General features: G+C 46.3%; 1 protein-coding gene across 1 annotated transcript in view; it reads left to right on the top strand.

Annotated features, from left to right (window-relative positions):
* The window catches only part of LOC8026709 (deoxynucleotidyltransferase terminal-interacting protein 2), a 51,161-nt gene that overhangs the window by 29,220 nt on the left and 2,820 nt on the right, over positions 1-19,121 (top strand). Inside the window, exon 6 of the mRNA XM_029985484.2 lies at positions 6,569-6,678. Within this exon, the coding sequence (XP_029841344.2) occupies positions 6,569-6,678 (110 nt within the window). The remainder of the gene's footprint in view (positions 1-6,568; positions 6,679-19,121) is intronic.

Genomic DNA, 19,121 nt, shown 5'->3' with positions numbered 1-19,121 from the left:
TGCAATCTCAAGACGTTAGACCCTCTGAGGACACAGTTCATAAATATAGATAGATTAAACTTGGCTTATAAATGAACATGTGGAATAACCTTCACGAGTTTAGCTTGGTTTTCGTCTAAGCATGATGCAATGGTAGTGAAAGGCGTGGAAAAACTATTTGAATCGTAAATATTCGGCCAAAACCACTATTCGCTTTGAATTCACATCGGACTCGAAATCCACTATTCGCACAGGACTAGGAATGAATGCAAGCTTCCCAGCGGCTACCTCTAGGAATTTATTGACTTTAAGGTATCGACATTTATCGAAGCAACACTTGTGTGCAACTTTTGTCGTAGGAAAAATTAGTATCGTCATAGTAATGGCGCCAGCGCCAAATACAACTGAAGAAAATATTAATTGATACAATCACTTTTTTTTTGTCCAGCATATGTTTACATTTGGATATTATTTATTTATCTTTAATCAGAAACACTGCGAAATTAAACTCCGAATTTTGGAGAATTGGAGATCGAACAAAAATAAACTCTGATAAACTCTGAATTTCCGTCGCAACTCTTGTCTGGCACACTTTCGACGTCGTCGCAAAGCAGTCGCTGAATTCATTGCGGAGGTCTCCGAGCTGTCGTCGTTCCGTGGCACTGAACTTGGGGTTAACGTCGAGCTGCGGCAGCGGTGTACTGTACGGCTGGCATGCGAGGGCTCATCGCAGATCATGGCAATTTTGGTGCGGCCCAGAGTTCCTCGGTGTGTCCTACAGCGGAACCTTTCGTGAGGTTCTGCGCCTCCAGTCGAAAGTTTGTCACAAGGATCACAGTGCACTCGTCCTGCAGCTCTCTTATGCCCCTTGCGATGCCTATTCCTCTCCCGAAGACCAGTTGGATGTCGCCTTCCAGAAGGACTTTCCCGTGAGCGACTGCATCGGTTACGACGGGCACAAGAGCACTCAATTGTGGCGGCAGGTTCACGTGGTCCGCAATGACTCGGATGGCGGCTGGCGTAGTTTGGATCCCTCCGGAGTTCGGACGGGCTTTCGCAGCGTCAACCTGTTTCCTCCAAGGTCGATCACGGCACCGTGCTCACACAGGAAATCATGCCTAGGATGACGTCTCTCGAACAGTCCTTGAGGACGACGAATTTCACTGGACAGGTCTCCCCGCAGACGTCCACGTGCGCAGTACACCTTCCCACTGATGTGATGAGATATCCGCCGGCGGTTCGTATTTTCGGGCCATCCCTCGACATCATTACTTTCCAAAGGCGGTGAGAGAGCTTCCCACTTAAAACCGAATAGTATGCTCTGGTGTGGATGAGTGCCTTCGCGTTGTGGCCGTCAATGATTACGTCGAGGTCATTGGACACTGTTGCAGAAGCATCACTCTGATGCGTCTTGTCGCTAGTGGGGGAGCCCTCTGACCTTTGTGGAGGATATTGGCGTCGTTCGTCCTCCGCAACACCACCTCCCGGTATTGCCGCGCTTAGTTTTCCCGGCGGGACATGGGAGACAGGCTTTCTCGGCGGGACCGATGGACAGTTGATGCAGGATCGATGGACAAGTGATGCAGGGTGAAGGCGAGCGAGCTCCTCGCGGTGCAGCGGGTGCAGGAGACGGACGGCGAAGATACTCGTCAATGTCTCATGGGCACTCACCGTACTGTGGGTGCGGGTCATTCGGGGGGAACCCGCACAGCCCAAGTTGTCCGTAGGGGCATCGGCGACAGGCATGGTCAACTTCTCCGCAATGGTAACATAACGGGCGTCGGTCGGTCGTTCGCCACACGTCGGTTTTCCTCAGCAAGGGTCACTCTGGGCGGACGTGCTGGACCCGTTTTTCGTGACGTCGGGAGAACTGCGGTGCTGGATGCCATGACGTGGAGGCGCCACATACGAAGAAGGCGGCGTTGACCGGTGGGCCATTGCAGCGTAGGACAGCGTCTGTTCCACGGGGGTTGGCACGTCGATGGGAGTTTCAGACTGCAAGGCCCGCTGTACCTCATCGTGCACGATATCGGCAACTGACAGCGACGCCGGGTGCTCAGCAGCGGGCAGCAGCGTTCAAAGCTCCTCTTGGACGACGTCTCGGATTATCTCGCGTATGTCCGATGTAGTGGAGTCCAAGTAGCAACTTGACGACGCGTATGCCATGACGCCAGGTAGTCGCTGGTAGTGGGAGGCTCATGCCTGGAAGGCACGTTCAATATTCGTGGTCTCCATCACAAATTTTTGATGGTCGACAGTGGGTGGCGTACAAGGCCTCCAAATATGTTCTCCTTAACGCCACGCATAAGCATTTTCAGCTTCTCTTCCTCCGTCGCGTGAGGGTCGGCGCGTGTGCTTAGACGTAGCACATCTTCAACGAAGCTGGTTATGCTTTCGTTAGGGGCCTACATTCGTATTTGAAGCTGGTCCTCTGCCTTCTGTCACCGCTGTTGGCTTGAGAAGGTCTGCTTCAGCTCAGTGGTGCAGATGTCCCACGAAGTGAGCAAAGCCTCGTGGTTCTCGAACCAGTGTCTCGCAGTGCCTTCCAGCGAGAAGGAGAGGTTCTGGCAGCATTGCTCAGTGTTCCATCCGTTGTGGCGGGCCACATGCTCGTAGTGTAGAATCCAGTCCTCGACGTCTTCACAAGGTTTGCCATGGAAAGGCATCGGCGATCGAGGGGCGACGGGCAGGTAGACGACAGGGGCAGCGGCAGGGGTCTGCAACAATTGGCTTTTCATTGTCGGCTTCGTCGACTGGTGGATCTTCTTTGCCAGTGAACCGAATTCCGGGGGCAAACCTTGAACACGGCGGCTTCCTCGGGTCTCTGTCGATTCCACGGACGGTCTTCTGGAGCCGGAGACTGGGCTTGCGCTGCGAGGCCTCAGAGGGGTACGCTTCATGGGCTGCGGTACCCCACACCTCCACCAGAAATCTCACGAATGAATGTGACGATAAGACGAACAGTGAACTTAAAATTAAAGTTTAATTGGTGAACTTGTGCCAAACAAAATAAGTAACAAAGGAGTGCCGAGGCAGCAGAAAAGCAGGCGGCGAAACGGAGAGCGAGACTGACTTGACAAGGTCACGGGCAGCTGCTTATCTACAGTGTGTCACTATCTCGGAAGTTCGGCAAAGAAGGTTCGAGCGTCGCGCACTCGGGGCAAGAATGAACTGGCACTTTCGTGAACAAGAAAGCAGGACGAAAGTTACAACCGGAACCAGAATAAATGCGAATCTTCTAGAAGTTTGTGGCCCAGCGTTGCTTTCTCGGCCCTGCGGGCGGCAATATACGCGCGGGAACTCGCACGTTACAGGAGCCGATATTGTGCGCACAGATCGCGGACAAAAATGCAGGAATCCACTATGAACTTGTTTGTCAGACGTACCAGTACCGCAGATCACGTGGTTGATGCGATTCCTGTCAGACATCGTGTGACTTCCAACGGGAATTAGAAGGTGGGCAATGTTTCGGAATATTTATTTTACCGATATTTAGCTAGAAAAATGGGATGGGCGATTTCTCGAGGGAAGGTGTCGTAATAGAATTTTGCAGTACGCACTTCTGTCTGGACTTAAAGTTGGATCACACTAAAGAGACATAATTTCTCTTTCAAGATGTCAAAATCTAAAGAAAATTTTTGGACTGTACACAAACGCGTCATGCCTAGTGCGGGCAGGAGAGCAAAACAAAAAAGAGCAGTGCTTACAGAAGCGCTGCAACCCAAGAAGATCCCTGGTCAAACAAGTACACACAGTGCACGCGGCATCATGTGCTTTAGCTTTCAGCACACCAGCGTAGACCAGTGGACTCGTGGACTACAAAGCCCACAGTGCGTCTACCGTATTTACTCGCTCAATGAACGCACTCGCGTAATGAACGCACCCCCCAAGTCTGCTCTCAAAATTTCGACTTTTTTTTTTTCACTCGCGTGATAAACGCACCCCCAACTCGGACGTCAAAATTTTGACCCCCTCCCCCCCCCCCACGCGCGCGAAATGAACGCGTTTTTTTTTTCCTGTTGCAGCGAGTTGCGAATGCATGGACAGCGTGGGCGAACAAAACGCCTTGCAAAAGGCGTTTAAAAATTTCGCAAAGATCCAATGGAAGCAAGAAAAAAAAAACATGGAGAGGCGCTTTTTTTTTTTTGCGCAGCGCAGTCTGAACTTTGGATTCATAATGGAACAGCGCGAATTTTTGCAAGGACAGAAGAAGGAACTGGGCAGGACCAGCGCTCGTCCTGTCCAGTTCCTTCTGTCCTTGCAAAAATTCGCGCTGTTCCATTATGAATCCATACCAACTCGCCCAGTTATCCTGTTTACTGAACTTTGGGTTCGCGCGCTGCTGCGCGCAAGAAGGTAAGAAAGAGAAGCGCTATAAGCGAACGAAACAACTTGCGAAAGGCGGCAAAAAGAAGAAAAAAAAACCCACGGAACTAAGAGAAAACAAAAACAAACAAAGAGGAGCTTTTTTTTTTTTTTAACAGCGCAGTTTGGTTACAGGGGGTCGCGCGACGCGCGCAAGGAGGTAAGAAGAGGAGCGGATAAGCCCTCTAAGCAAACGAAACAGCTTGCAAAAGGTGGCAAAAAAAGAACAAAACACACAACCACGGAACTGAGATAGAACAAAGGAAAAAGAGCTTTTTTTTCTTCTTTTTTTTTTTGCACAGCGCAGTTTGGTTACGGGGGGGGTCGTGCGTCGCGCGCAAGGAGATAAGAAAGATAAGCGGAGAGCCCTCGCCTAAGCGAACAAAACAAATTGCGAAAGGCGGCAAAAAAAAAAAAAAAAAAACCCAAGGAACTAAAAGAAAAAAAAAACAGGGGAGTTTTTTTTTTTTTTTTTTTTTTTGGCACAGCTTAGTTAGGTTAGGGGTCGGGTGCGGCGCGCAAAGAGATAAGAAGTTACTTCGATTTTTCAGGATAAAAGGTCCGTTCATTATGCGAATACGGACGCAAAAATTTTACTTCGCGTAATGAACGCTCCCCCAACTTTGCATTGATTTTTCGGAAAAAAAAAGTGTGTTCATTCTGCGAGTAAATACGGTAATAGGGCTGCGCAGCTACTGAAAACCACGTACGCCTTTCAACCAAAAGATCAATGGTGCCACCACTTGGGGAGCAGATAAGTCTGTTTTCCTTAGCTTGTCTCTGATGATACTGGAAGGTGCAAACTCCGCTTGTTTAAAGGGGTTCAGAGGCAAATTAATTTATTGAGTTGGGAAGTCTGCATTGCCACAAAAGAGATACTAAGGTGGGTTTAAGAACCATTTACATTCTTTTATGATAAAAAAAAAATTTTTATATGCTTTTGGGGTTTTGAGTGCAGATCTCCAGAAAGCATGCGTGAGTGTCTTCTCCCCTTTATCAAACGCTGGTTCTCGCAGGCACTTCCCAGCAGCGTTTAATCGATCCCGGGACTTTTGAGCAATGGCTGCCTTGTTCTTGAGTATGGTACTCAATGTACATCTGGGACTGTTGTACTCTGTGGCAGCATCTGACTTTTCCCCATTCTCAATGCAACGAATTATGCCCAGCTTGTCCTAAAACAGTAGAGGCTGCCGCTGCTTGGTCCGCATTTCTCGCGACCACGCGGGGGGTACACTGGAGGTACATGGGGGCACACGGCATTCAAACAAAAAAGTAAGCTGCAAACAAAGCGTGCACGGAGACAGGTCCTGGTCGGCTAAGGTTCAAGATAAATGCCAAGGAGGAAAACAAATGTGCCTTTCACGAGCTTGGTCACGCCACGGGCTGACAGATCGCAGCTGTTGGATCTCGTGCAGTTTGCTCGGTGCTTGGGGAGGGGTTGGGGATGATTTTAGGTTGTGCAACGGATGGATCAGATTGCTTAAGTAAAGGGAACAGGTTGTTGGGAAATCCGCACCCTTTCAAGCGTGCATCACGAGTTTGCATCAAGAATTCCTCCCTTTAGCTTATCTTTCTTACCTCCCCTTCTGTGTGTCTGGCTATGCTATCTTTGTTCGCAGCTCGGGGTTCAGGAGCTTTTCTTTTTTTCCAACGTTTTTTGTTTTGTCTTTTTAGAAGGGACATGCTGGGGGCGGGCATTCGCGCATTTTTGGAAGGCCGCACACGGTGACAAAGTTCAATATAGCCATTCAACTGTTTGTTATAAAAAGTAGCTACTTCTTAGTTCTTACACGCATTTCTGTTTGAAAAATTTGGCAAATCAACATAGACAATAATTTGCTATATTCGAGTTTGTCATAAACTCGTTTGACTGTAGTTTGTTGTGGGGTCCATGCATTGTCTTCAAGTTCCACTTTGAGTGTTCTATAAGTGAGCATTTGGGTTTAAAGAAGAGTGACTGCTTACACTGGTGCAAGCAGTCACACTCTTTTTTCCCCTAACTTGAGGATCAAATAGTCTGTATGAATGAGACGTCAATGCGACTCGACTAAGAGCACATATCCGAATTTCCTTATAATCATCTCGTTAATCTAGGTGAGCACTCGTACGGTACTTTACAGTCGGTTTATTAGTGCCGAATAGGCCACTAAACATAGAAAGAAGCATTTCCTGCTTCTTTCTGGGGGTTGTGAACTGGGGGTTGAACTGGGGGTTGTGGTTCCAGGTGGGCACTGTGATGGACTCTCCGACGGACTTCTACCATGCCCGCGTGCCCAAGAAGGACCGAAAGCAGACCCTGGTCGAGGAACTCCTGGCAGACGCGCAGTTTAGGAGGTGGGTCTCTGGACGGCGCGTGTCGGCGTCGGAGCTCTCCAGACTTTCCCTGGGGTGGCTGTTTATTGGCTAGAGGAACCTTTCCTTTCATCCTATTTTTTTATTTCCGAGATTTCTGGTCCCTCCAAAGTACAGCACGTCCCAAAAAAGTATTTGCGGTGTTCTGTTTCATCCCAAAAATAGACTATGCGTCGCCCAACGCTCCTTCTCTGCCCAAAGGTAACGGTAGCGATCCGAACTTGATGCCAAAGTTTGAGAACTAACTGTTACCTCGTTCAAAAGTTATAACTGATTTTCTGAAACTTTTGATGAAAAATAAGGCCTGTTTTTTTTCCGTTTTCAGTAACTGGCACCATTCAGCTCCATGTATTCGAGGCCTTCGTCGGCCACCATTTTCCCATTGAAAATTTTAGAAGATCGCCTTTAAATTATTAATGAGATAATGGTTAGTTCTGAAACCTTGGCATCTGGTCCAAATTGCTAGCGCTACATTTGGGTAAAAAACGAGGTTGCGGCGATGCAAAGTTCATCTTTGCGGTGAAAAAGAACATTGTAAGTTTTTTGGGAGATACCCTGTTCATTTTCTGTCTGACTTCATACAAGCTCAAGTAAGCAGAATATCCCGTGCTAGGTAATAATTGTTCTTTTATCTTAACCTCTTAAGGAGACACACCCCCTAGAAGGGTCAACTTTTGAACCCTTGGCTTAAAATTAGTGAATATTACAGGGTAGGCTGCTGGTCATGCTTGAGGGTGCAGAACAAAATTTCAGGTCTGTCGGTTAAATGGGAAGGAAATTAGAGCAGCTTCTATCAGCAACACGCCTACATTGTTTAGTTAATCTATCGTAGAAAAACTATTGCAATATTTAAGATTTTTATTCGCTAGATATGCAGTAGAATGCCTAGAGCGTGCGGCTATGGAAAGCTTTTTGTAAAAAGTCATTTATTTCCTCTTCTGCAAAATTGATCAACTTTTTTGTCTTCCGTGTCTTGGACAAAATGTCAACATTATATCCCCGGATTATGTCAACATTATATCCCCGGATTATCTGCAGATATCCGTAGTAAACTGGCGGATGCGGATAAAATTTAGACTGATTTTGGCAGATTGCAGATCGGATGCGGATGTCAGGGGCTGCGGATGCGGATATCTGCGGATCCGGATCTAAATTTTTGGCTGGTGGCATTCAGTCCGTTGACTGACGTTTCATCTACAGATTGTTTCGTCGACATGCGACGTTTGATCGAAAGGCTTCCCGTGTTCAGTCATCGAAAAACCTGAGACGTTTCGTCGCCCACAACCCTGCTATTTTCGTAACAAACTTTTTGCGTCTCGCCTGGATTACAGGGGAAAGGGGGACATGGTTTGGTTAAGCACGCCTTAGTGAATTGCGCGCTAGCTTTTAGCGGCTTAGTGAAGAAATACATTGTCGACAAAACGTTGCAGGGGCATGTGCCCACAAAACGTACAGCGTCGACGAACCGTGTGTCATTGAAATGTATGTCCGTGAAAAGTTGTCCACAAAACGTATTTCCACAAAACGCGTTTCGAAGAAACGATATGGATCCTAAGAAAGATCTGATTCTTACTGAAGATCGCTTCAGTTAGTGCATTTCATCTCGTCAAAAATGCTATCTATAGAAAAAGTAAAGAATGCAGGGCATCAATCGTCCCGAGAAAGCTAGTTCCTTGGCAGGGAAAGAACGGAAAACTTTCTCTGGGCAAAGAAAACCTCAAACGAACAAGTCACAAGAAAGTAGAAGAAAGCTACCCCTCTCCCTAGAGAGTGGTGTGGTCATGATACCAAAAACAAAAGAAGTTCTTCGACAGCGAGCGCAACCCTGTGGCGCCACGGTTTGCAGAGTTTCGGAATCAGCGGCGCACGCACAAAGGCAGAGCTCGTAAAGTGCTGTTTCTTTTTTGTGTGCTTAGAGTTCTAGCCAAGGAAGTCTGGTAGTTCATATTCGTCCGGTTATGAGGCCAGGGCGCCAGGAATGCCAGTGGCTGCGCACCCAACCTCCGTAGCCGCCCCAAGCAAAAAAAAAAAATGTTTACTTTCAATTTTGATATTTGGGCGCCTGCAGGCTGCAATCTTTCTCGAACAATGCGTTAGTCGATCCGATCAGGCCTTAGACTCTGACTTAGCAGCGCATCTGTCCATTGGCTGACACGAAACACCGTGAGACTCGAGGCAGCCGCACACGCTCGGTAACATCACAGAAAGGATTTTGTCTTCCTACCACTGCTTCTCCTCCTCTCTCTCCGAACTCTTTTTTATTTTTTTATGACCTTCTTTCCCAGGCGTTCAGACTTCAGGGGAGAGTTAGGAGGCCACAGGTTAAAGTTTTCGATTCTGCGTGCGGCGGGGAAGAACGCAGTCGGCGTGATTTCCGCTGATTTTGCTAGTCTATATGTAATCATAACCTCTGCTGGTTAGCAAGAACGTCCACATGGTTCCACATTTTGCGGATGCTGTCCGGATACCGATACAAAGTATGCGGATGCGGATCGGATACGGATACAATAATGTAAAAAGTTTGTGGATGCGGCTCGGATGCGGATACTCAAACTGTTATCCGCGCAGGGCTCTAGACATCCGTAAAGTGACAAAAGAATTCCATAGCCACACCCCTTATTAAACTTCAGTCAGGAAAAGTGAAGAAAGAGCCTTCCCTGTATTGCCGTTATCAAACGATAGATTGACTAAAATGGAATTTATACCAAAAAACTGACCGCATCTCCACATGGTGAATGATGTTGATTGGGGCGAAGCTCTGGTGGTGCTGATGATACTGATTTTTTTAGCATTTGACCGCAGCGCCCTCTTGTCTATAAACGTTGAGCTAATGCATGCAAAGTTTAATGTGATTATATACGCATTTGACCGCAGTTCCCTCTCCTGTATAGACGTTGAGCGGCTACATGCAACGTTTCATCCATGACATCCTCAGCTCTTGAGTTACTACCACATCTCGGAGCCCCCTACTCGTCCCACAGTCGTGGCCGAGTGGTTAAGGCAATTGACTAGACATCCATCGGGGTTTCCCCACACAGGTTCGAATCCTGTCGACTGCGCAAACATTTTTTCTTTTTTTAAGAAGACAGATGGGATGGCAATCGATTTGAGCACAGACGCGGGACAAGGCTAGACCCTAAGGAGCTTCGCCCCTAAAAAATGAAGTGGAGAGAAACATGTTCAAAGTTTTCACACCTACGCCTTTACTGTGGCACCTCTGTTAGGTCGCTAGAACAGTCCAGCAGCGTACGTAGGACCCTCCTGTTGTAAGCGCTTCTGCTCAGAGGCCACTGCTTCCATTTTCCATCGCTTGTGGGCCACTTTTGAAGACTCTAATGCACTGGCTCAAGACCTGGCAAGTCGGTACTGAGTTGCCTTTCTTGCCTGCGACTTGTGGTGTGTTCTAGCCTCCATCTTCATTTCGAGCAGTGCCCTTTCGAAGCCCCTTAGTCGCAGATTGTATTCCAGAACTGATAGTGCCACTGCAGTCTCAACAGTCCGGAGGGAGGCAAACTCCGTCTTTGGCATCTTCCAGATCAGAGCATTGAAGGACTCATTGGCATTCCGAGTTGTCATGCGTGAGCACCTGGCCAACAAGTCTTTGTGCATCAGCCGGTTGTACACCCGTGAGCGATATGAAGGTGAACTGCCCTCTTTTTGTTTTTGACGCTCCTGCAAGTTTTGGGACAAGCTCTGTTCCAGAAGAGTGCTAGAACGCAAAGTTTAGACCCCCAAGCCACATACCATTTGAGACGTTGAGAGTTAATATAGCTTTAGGGAGCCTAAAACAGGCAAGCAACCAGGTAAGGTGTTCACCTTCATATTGCCGGCAGGTGTGCAATGGCACATGCTCCTTGGCCACATCTTTGGAGAATGCCGGCCGGTGAGGTTTTGCAATCGACGCCTTTAGGGCTGCTTGGAGTGCAAGGTGGTGGTTGTGGTAACACCACAAATCCTCTCCCTTGGGCACGCAATGTGCCGAGGCTCGTCATCGGTAGAATACATGTGTAGCAGGGTTGCATACACACCACGCTGCATCGCTGCCACATCTGGTGCATTCTGTTTTAGGGCAGTGGCGTAATAGTTTGTCATTTTTTTCGTTATGACATTTGTGAGCTTGCCTCGTCCCCCGAGTCCCTCCTTTGCCTTTTTCAATTTCTTCATACCTGCATATAGCCTCTTCGCGACGTGGTTCACGCAGTCTTCTTTACTGACGTCCTTGTCGTAGAGCTGCAGCGCAGCAACATGGTTGTAGGCTTTGGAGTCGCTGTCACAGAGCACGGTCACATATTGCAGCTTGTGGAGTTCCACTGACCGGTTGAAAATCACTCTTGCTGCCTGCACTTCCATGGCGTTGGCCGAGCTGGCAAAATTTCTCTGGCATTTAGACTCATGCCCTTTCATCAACTCTTCATGTCTGTTTGCGCCCTCTTTTGGTCCAATGCTGCAAACATGGCAGTAGTTGGTTTCAACTTCGTAATCTAAAACTAGTCCAGTGTCTAGCTCGATGGCAACACCAACACCGAAATGAAACTGGTGGCCTCGTTTGTGCCAAGTTCCATCGTAACTTATGCATACATCTTGTAGCTGGCCTTTGCCATCCAACGTCCCTAGCGTCTTCCTCACAGTTCGCGCAGCCTCAGCCATCGCGTTTGCTGACGCCCATATGGCCGCGTCATGCGCCTTCGTTGCAATCTTCTGATAAGATTCGAGGGTCATCGGCGGAGGTGCATTCAGCTCTGTAAAGAAATTGATTAGCTTCGTAAAGCCAATACCGCAGTTGCGCGAAACCATTCTGAGCGGTGCGGCAAGCTCGTTCTGTTTGGTGCCATCGATGGTCAACGAGAGCGGCGCGGACACGACGACTCCGCAGACAGGACACTCAACGAAAAACGTTAGATGAGCTCCGGTATCGCTTTAAGTTTTAAATCACACGCTTGGCAATTCGGACAGAGCAGCACTTTATCCAGGCTTCGCAGACAAGCCATGTCCACCAAACGGTAGCAGGCCGCCCCTTCGCCACAGGGCTCTCTGGGATCTTCGGTGCTACCGTCGCTTCGGCCTGCCTCCAGAAAGCTAATCTCCCGCTCAAAAGCAGTAAGCGTATCCGAGTCACAGAACGTACCAATCTCGGGTACTGCCACTGCTGCTGCAGGCACTGGTGGAACGGGCGATGATCTCGACGACTCGAGCACGTTGTCATCGGCGGCGGCAGCGATAGCATACTTTTCACCAAGTCCTCGCTGTCTCTTAAATCGCGAGCGGCAGCCGAAGCTTTGACGTGTTCACAACTTTACCACAGGCATCTTCGAAACGATCCCCAAAAAGATCACCAAAAAGTAGATAGAAAAGTTTGCGAAGGAGACTGAGATTGACGAAGCAGCGAAGTAGGCTTCCAGACGAGAACAAGCATGCGATGAGCGAGCCCGCATTTCATGATTTTGGCCAATAGAAGTCCGCATAGCATCTTTTTCTCCCAAAATCACGTAAATTTCGACGTAGTTCACACATGTATTCCAGCGCGCTCACTTACTCTTGAACAACGATTAGTATCAGCGTTGAAAATAGAAGAGTTCAGCTTTCCAACGAGACTACAATCTCCTAGCTAGGCCTTGCGCACGCGGCGCTCTTCTGAGCTGAATAAGGCAAACATTGCATCGCACCGAAAATAATTAATAACAAGATAACTATGTATTGGATACGAACGAAACTTTGTGGAAATACTCTTCAGGAGTTTGTGAACCTAATAAAAGTAATTTTCAAAATCAACATTTTTTTTGTTAAATGAATTTTCTAGGTTTTGTCCTTCCTTAACTGGAGAGCGCGTCTTTAGATGCGCGTCAATTTTGACCGTAGATCGGGGGACGCTTGTATAGATGCACTGCACTTTCATTGCTGTTGGGAAGCGCGTTTTTAAACGCTCGCTCAATTCAGCATGTGGGTAGGATGCGCCATCTATCCTCGTGTATCGGAAACATTTTTAGTTTTTCGGATTATAGGAAGTGCCGGGGTGCACATCCAACTTTATATGAATAAATTTGTTTTAGGTTTTGAGATTATTGTTATACCTTCGAGAGCTAGAAACACTTAAAAAAAAACTCCCCATTTTACAGATATCTTTGGTCAAAAAGTCCCAAGTTAAGGGGTTAAGAGCTAGCTTTGATGTTGTGGTAGTCTAATTACTATGAAGCAGACACGGTGTTCTTTGTAAACTGCTTCCTCCAGAGAGTTTAAGCTATGAAAATACTTGTAGCATTCTAAAGGTGTCAGTGGGAGTCAAGAGTAGCATACATAGGGGATGAAGAAGGGCAAAAAAAAAACTAGTACAGACTAAGTAAGCCAAAAATCTCCAAATGGTCAAAATAGTCTGCTTTGAGCAGGAATTACATTGGCGCCCATTTGAGCTAGATGCAGTTCTGTAGCACACACGGCCTCACTGCAAGAACCAGTTTCACAAAGGGGCTACAGTCAACTCACTAATTCAAGCTCCAGGAAGCTTGAATTATTAGAAATCCATTTAAATATGATATGAGAAAAGGTAACGATTTGCTCTATGAATAGCAACACACTAAGTAGATTTTTTACACTTTTCTTTATGCAGGCCTATTTATAAGCAGGCACACACATAAAACATTGATGAAGTTTGGAGCAAATAGCAGCTCTTCCAAATTTTTTCAAATTGAATATTGAAATAGTTTTTCCAAGCCCTCCACTACCATTGTACCATGCTTAAAAGAAAGTTCAGCTGAAACTCGTGAAGGATGCTCCCAAGCTTGCACTTGTCCACTTCTAAGCTTAGTTAGCTTAACTATAACTATGTTTATAAAATGTGGCCTCAGAAGATGGCATGTAAATGACAGGTTTGACATGAAGTTAAACCTAAATAGGTGCCCTGCTTTCCTAATCGAGGGGATTTATCAGTTTTCCTGCCACATGCCAATATTATTTTTTTTTTTCATCTCGAATTTAATCCCCTCAGATGTATTAAAAAGAACAAGCACGAATAATGAAAGCAGATTTTCAGGACAGTACTGCTTGCATAATTGCGCTGGGCTAGTCCCATCGAGGGTGCTTCTCATTGAGCACCCGCATACTGCTGAAAAGCACTGAATTAAGCAAAAATGCTGTTTGAATGAAGCAGCTTATGAATGCGTTGAAAACCAGAATTGTAGAATTTGTTTGAATTAACCGGAAGTATGAAATATCCGAGTTTGAATTATCTCAAGTCCACTGTACTCGGATCGAGCAAGGTTGGGAATCTTGGTGGCTCGCGATGAAGATTGGCACGTCATTCAAACCAATATCAAGACAGTATAAAAAAAAGTTGTGACTGCCCACAAAAACTTTTTTTTTTCCTATATACTCTCGTTCAGGCTGGTCCTTTCAAATGTGCTGACTTATGTGCATGCACTGCCCATATGGAGCATTGAAAATATCTCATCTTGGAGTTGAGTGGCGCATAATCAACGGCGTGAGCTGGCATTTCGGAGCAGTGTTGTCACAAAGCACCATCTAGACACAAGTTTGTGCACTAACAAATGATTTAGACCCAAAACCGAGAATGCACCACATGGCAGAGGCAGCGCGGCAGAGGTAGAGGTGGAGGTGGTGCGGCGGCCGTTTTAACCGTTGCTGCTGCCGCAATGTTCCTCTTTTCTTTGTGTGGCACTCGAGAGTGACAAGTTACGTGAAATTGATTACTTTTCACCTAGAAAATTCGTAATGCCAGTCATTTTTGCTTTGTGGGGCCGTGCAATTGCTTTATTAAACAGAAATATTTAGTTGCCCCTTGGAAGGCAGTAAGATTGTCATGTGACTGGTCGCTTACAAAATATAATAAAAGGTCAGTTAACCATCAGGTTCTTCACAAGGAATTTCTTGCATTACAAGAGAAATATCAAGACTATGTGCAATTTTTTACTGACGGGGCCAAAAGCTTGTCTTTCGTAGGTTCCGCAGTTTATTCGGAACACTTTAGTAGAGCGAGACGTATCGACAGTGTTGCAAGTATTTTCACTGCTGAGCTTTACGCTGTGCTCATGGGGCTTGAACACATCTTAGAAGACCGTGTGAGGAAGGCTATTTTGTTTGTAGATTCCCAGAGTGCTCTACTGGCTGTATGTTCTCTTACCGTGAGGAAGAATCGCCTCGTTCAACAAGCGCGTGTCCAAATGAATCGTGCTCTCCTACTTGGCCTTGATATAAAACTATGCTGGGTGCCAAGCCTTGTAGGTATTCCAGGTAATGAGGCAGCAGGTAGATTGACTGCCTCTGTTAATGGTGGCCTAAAAGCATCGGTCGGCCTACCCTATGAGGATTTTAACCCAGTTATTAAAAAATCAATTTATGAACTTTGGGAGTTGGAATGGAATCAAGAAACAGACAATAAACTACATAATATCAAACCTTGTTTAGGGTTATGGGAGAGTTCCCACCAGAGGAACCGGTTCCACGAGGTCTTGATGTGCCGCTTGCGTATTGGACACATTCGGTTAACGCATCTATATTTACTTTGTAATAATGATACCCCGCACTGTGAGCATTGTGGCAAAACATTGACTGTCCTACACATTCTGTGGCATCTTTAGGTACTTGGATCAAAAACGACGAGTATGTTTTTCCACTATTTTTAGATCCCATCTTCCATTTCATCCCAAATTTTTGCTAGGAAATGAACCTCTTGTACTTTTCAGTAAAGTTTTGGAATTTCTTAAAATAACAGGCTATCTACACCTGTTATAACCCCTCCTTTTTCACTGTGTGTTTTTTATTTTCAGATAATTCCTTATTGATTATAACTTTTATACTTACCTGAAATTCATATCCATATCTTTTACACGATTCATGTTCATACTTTTATTGCATGACCAGCTACTATAGCTCTGTCTTCTCCCTAAAGGTCCGTTCACACTCTTGCAACCGAGTACGACTGAGAGAGACCAGACCGGTTTTTAAGCCTCTTGCGACTTCTTAGGACCGGATGCGGTGCAGCGGAGCTGGTCCTAAGATATCGCAAGAGGCTTAAAAACCGGTCTGGTCTCTCTCGGTCGTACTCGGTTGCAGGAGTGTGAACGGGCCTTTACCCTTTTCCTGCAATAGTGTATGCTCCTGGCGCATTTTGGCCTAGTTGCTCTCGCGCCATAAAACTCCAATCAATCAATCAGAAATATTTATTAAACAGGAATTCGTTGTACTAGTCTGATATACACATTCAACGCATGGGAGTTTGGCCGGTACTTTATTTTACATCAATAAATGAGCACTTTCGTACGAGAGGCCTTCATTATAAAGGCGTTTGATGGTATTCACATGTGTGGCAACGGCACATTTCGTCTCGTGTTGAGGTGCGGAGCTGTTCATTTTCACATGTTTGTTTTTGCACGGTGGGTCATAAGGACAGGCATTTCCAAAAGCGTGTTTCGGGGAAAGTATTAGGCCAGGCTCAATTTGTAAATAATCGCTTGTAGAATCAATACACTCAGAGGGAGCTTGGTGCCGCCTTTCGCTTGTCGGCTCCCAATATTGCTCTTGGCTGCAATTTGTCTACATTTTGGACATGCTGCTGTCTGATATCTTTCGAGAAGGGGAGGAGACTGGTTGGGTCTGCAATTAGTTGTGCGAGTCTAGTGTCCAGAGTAATCAAATATGGTGAGCTCACTTGTGTCACCAAAGGGATACTTTGTCCTTGCACATCCCTCAGGAGGAAAGCAAGCTCGAAGCCTTGCTGCCTTGCCACAGCAATGTAGAGGATGCGGATGTTGTCCACATTGGCACAGCGTCCATGTCTTCTCCATTGTCATTCTCGTCAGTTGACGAGGTTTCGCTGTCAGTGAGCATGTACTCATGTTTGAGCCATAGTCGTCACTTCGCTGGAGCAACGCCACGATTTCTGCACCCTTGAAACCTTTGTGACGCTTACAAGCGCGCATGAATGAGAACAATTAACGGAGATATTTCGTGCTGGAACAAATAAACTATTTCGCCACTCCGTGAATGCAAATAAAACTCAACATGCTTACTGTGGTCGATAGATGGCAGCACCTATCGCATCCATCAAAATTGGCACGCATTCGAAGGTGCACTCCCTTCATCCGAAGGAAGTGTTTCGCTTTCCATTTCAAGGGTAAGATGCCTTAGATGCGCGTTTAAAGGTGTACTCTCTGGTTAAGGTTACTCCCCCCCCCCCCCCCCCCCCCCCCCTCCCTTTCCAAATCTCATTGCTGGTAGATCCATGCAGTGCTAATTAGCTTACGTCAGCAATGTCGACAGCACAGCATCTCGCAACGCGGCGACACCAATACAGACGCATCTGCGGCTTCTCTCATCGAGCCTCGGTGTGTTTGCCGCAAGTGGGCCGTGGATTCACTAACAACGACGTTGTCGAGAGAATTCGCTGTTGAGACTCCACAGTGCCCGAACACGACACCGATGCCCAACGACTTCGCCGTGACTCTACTGCAGATTCATGCGGGATTGCTCATTTTTTATGTCGACCGTCGTAAGACTCGACCGAATCTGTGAACATCGGACATTTATAAAACTAGACACGAGCAACTTTGAATGTAAAAAAGCTGGAGCAGGGGTCTGGAATGATAGCTGCCAGTTGTAAATCACGTCTTCTGGTTTTCGATTTCCGTTAAGATAAAGAAATATTATGTGCACTGAATTGAGATGAGCAAAATATGCACCCCAGCTGGAGATTCCCAAAATAAATCCTCCCTTCTCCGCAAAAAAAAATAAATAAATAAATAAATATGTGTAGCTAGTGGCGTTAGAATGACAAAGGGCAAAGGGGCAGAGTTTTTTCCTAGTCCTACGATCAGATAACTCTCCCTTCCACCTCTACTCCTTCTTTTCCTGTTGTCCCTTCACCTCCCAAACACTCGTGACTCCCCTGCCCTTGTATTCTAAGGCTAGAAACCTTGCAGTAAAGCCAACTTGTAAAACTACCATTTCGCCGATTCGTGTGGATGTGTGTTTGATCACCTACTGTAAACAACTTATCTTTTTGCGGGCTCAATATTTCGCTATCTATGTCAAAGCTGAAGTTTTGGAATAATTTGCGGGTTCTAATTTCGTGACGCAGTGGGATCATCATATAGATTCCAATCTGTTTGCATTTAACCGGAATTGTTCGCTGCACCTATTTTTTGTGACTTGTAGGCGATTCACAAAAATTACGTTCTTGCAAAAATTAAGTTGTTTACAGTACAGTCGCCGACTGATTTTTCGGACACGTCCGATCGCTTGGACGTTTTCGCCAAACCGTCATAGAGTTAATGTATAACATTGACCAAAATTTCGAATGCCAGAGAGCTTATTCCTCTATATTTTTTACATAATTTGTGTGATTTCCCCAGTTTGCAGCCACAAAACAACCGCCACAATAGCGCTGCGAGCTTAGTCACCGCCATTTGGCTTGTTTTGATTTTGCCCTGTAGCCTCGATATCACGTCCTATGCAATGAACAAGCTGGGTTGAGGCTATAGTCCGGTTCCGCTGTAGCCAAGATGGCCGTCGTCTGCCCCTTTCTTATGGCTCTTCCAGTTTTTCTCGTAATCCGTGTTTTTCGACTGCAACCGCGAAAAAGAGCGGCTGTCTGCCGTTCTTGTGTTCTTTGAGCGCGAAGGTTTTTTGCCAATAGGCTTTGTGTTGAAGCGAGCTTGGTGAACTGGATGTTGTCTACAAATAGTGCTAAATGGCGCCAACCTCAACTTCGCTGTTTGTGCCAATGAAGGTGCCGACAAAGTGCAGCACTGTTATCGAACAGATAAACAAAGAAGTGAAAAGTGGACAATATAAAGCGTAAGTTGCATGAGAACTTAAAATTGACACCAAGCAAGTGGAAAATGGCCAAAACGCAGCAGAATATGCTCAGAAATTTTATGTTTTGGCTGAAATACTGGGTGTCCCAAGGAACGGCCAGGCTCTTTAAATCAACCGCAAAATTCAGTTTCTTAACCTATCGCATTACGATTTTGTGCAGAGTTGCCCACAGATGGTGCATTATTTTTTTTTTTTTTTTGTAAAATTTGCAAAGATCGAACTCTCCTGAGGGAAAAGTTAAAAAAGAAAAAGGCTTAGCTCCTATGGAAACGCAGCGAAGCCATCGGTCTTCAAATAATGTGGCACCGCTTCCCACGGGAAACCTTCGATGGCGAAGCAATCGCAATGCCAGCTGCCGCCAACGAACGAGCATATGGTGCCGAAAGCCGGCGGCATTAGCAGACGATCGTTTTGACTCAAAAGCGGCACGCATTCCGCAGCGGTGACAATCACAGAAATAAAAACAGGCGCGTTAACAGCAAGGAACTGCTAAGCAGACAACATAAGTACCCCGAAAAAACAGTCAAAATTTCCCGACAAACTATTTTTTTAATTGATTATGTGTCCATTCAGTAGGTTTTATTAGTAAGGATGATAAA

This window comes from Ixodes scapularis, unplaced genomic scaffold (assembly GCF_016920785.2).
Source record: "Ixodes scapularis isolate PalLabHiFi unplaced genomic scaffold, ASM1692078v2 PGA_scaffold3__209_contigs__length_174095766, whole genome shotgun sequence".
NCBI lineage: Eukaryota > Metazoa > Arthropoda > Arachnida > Ixodida > Ixodidae > Ixodes > Ixodes scapularis.
The sequence above is the reverse complement of the archived record's forward strand: the minus strand, read 5'-3'. Positions and strand labels throughout refer to the sequence as shown.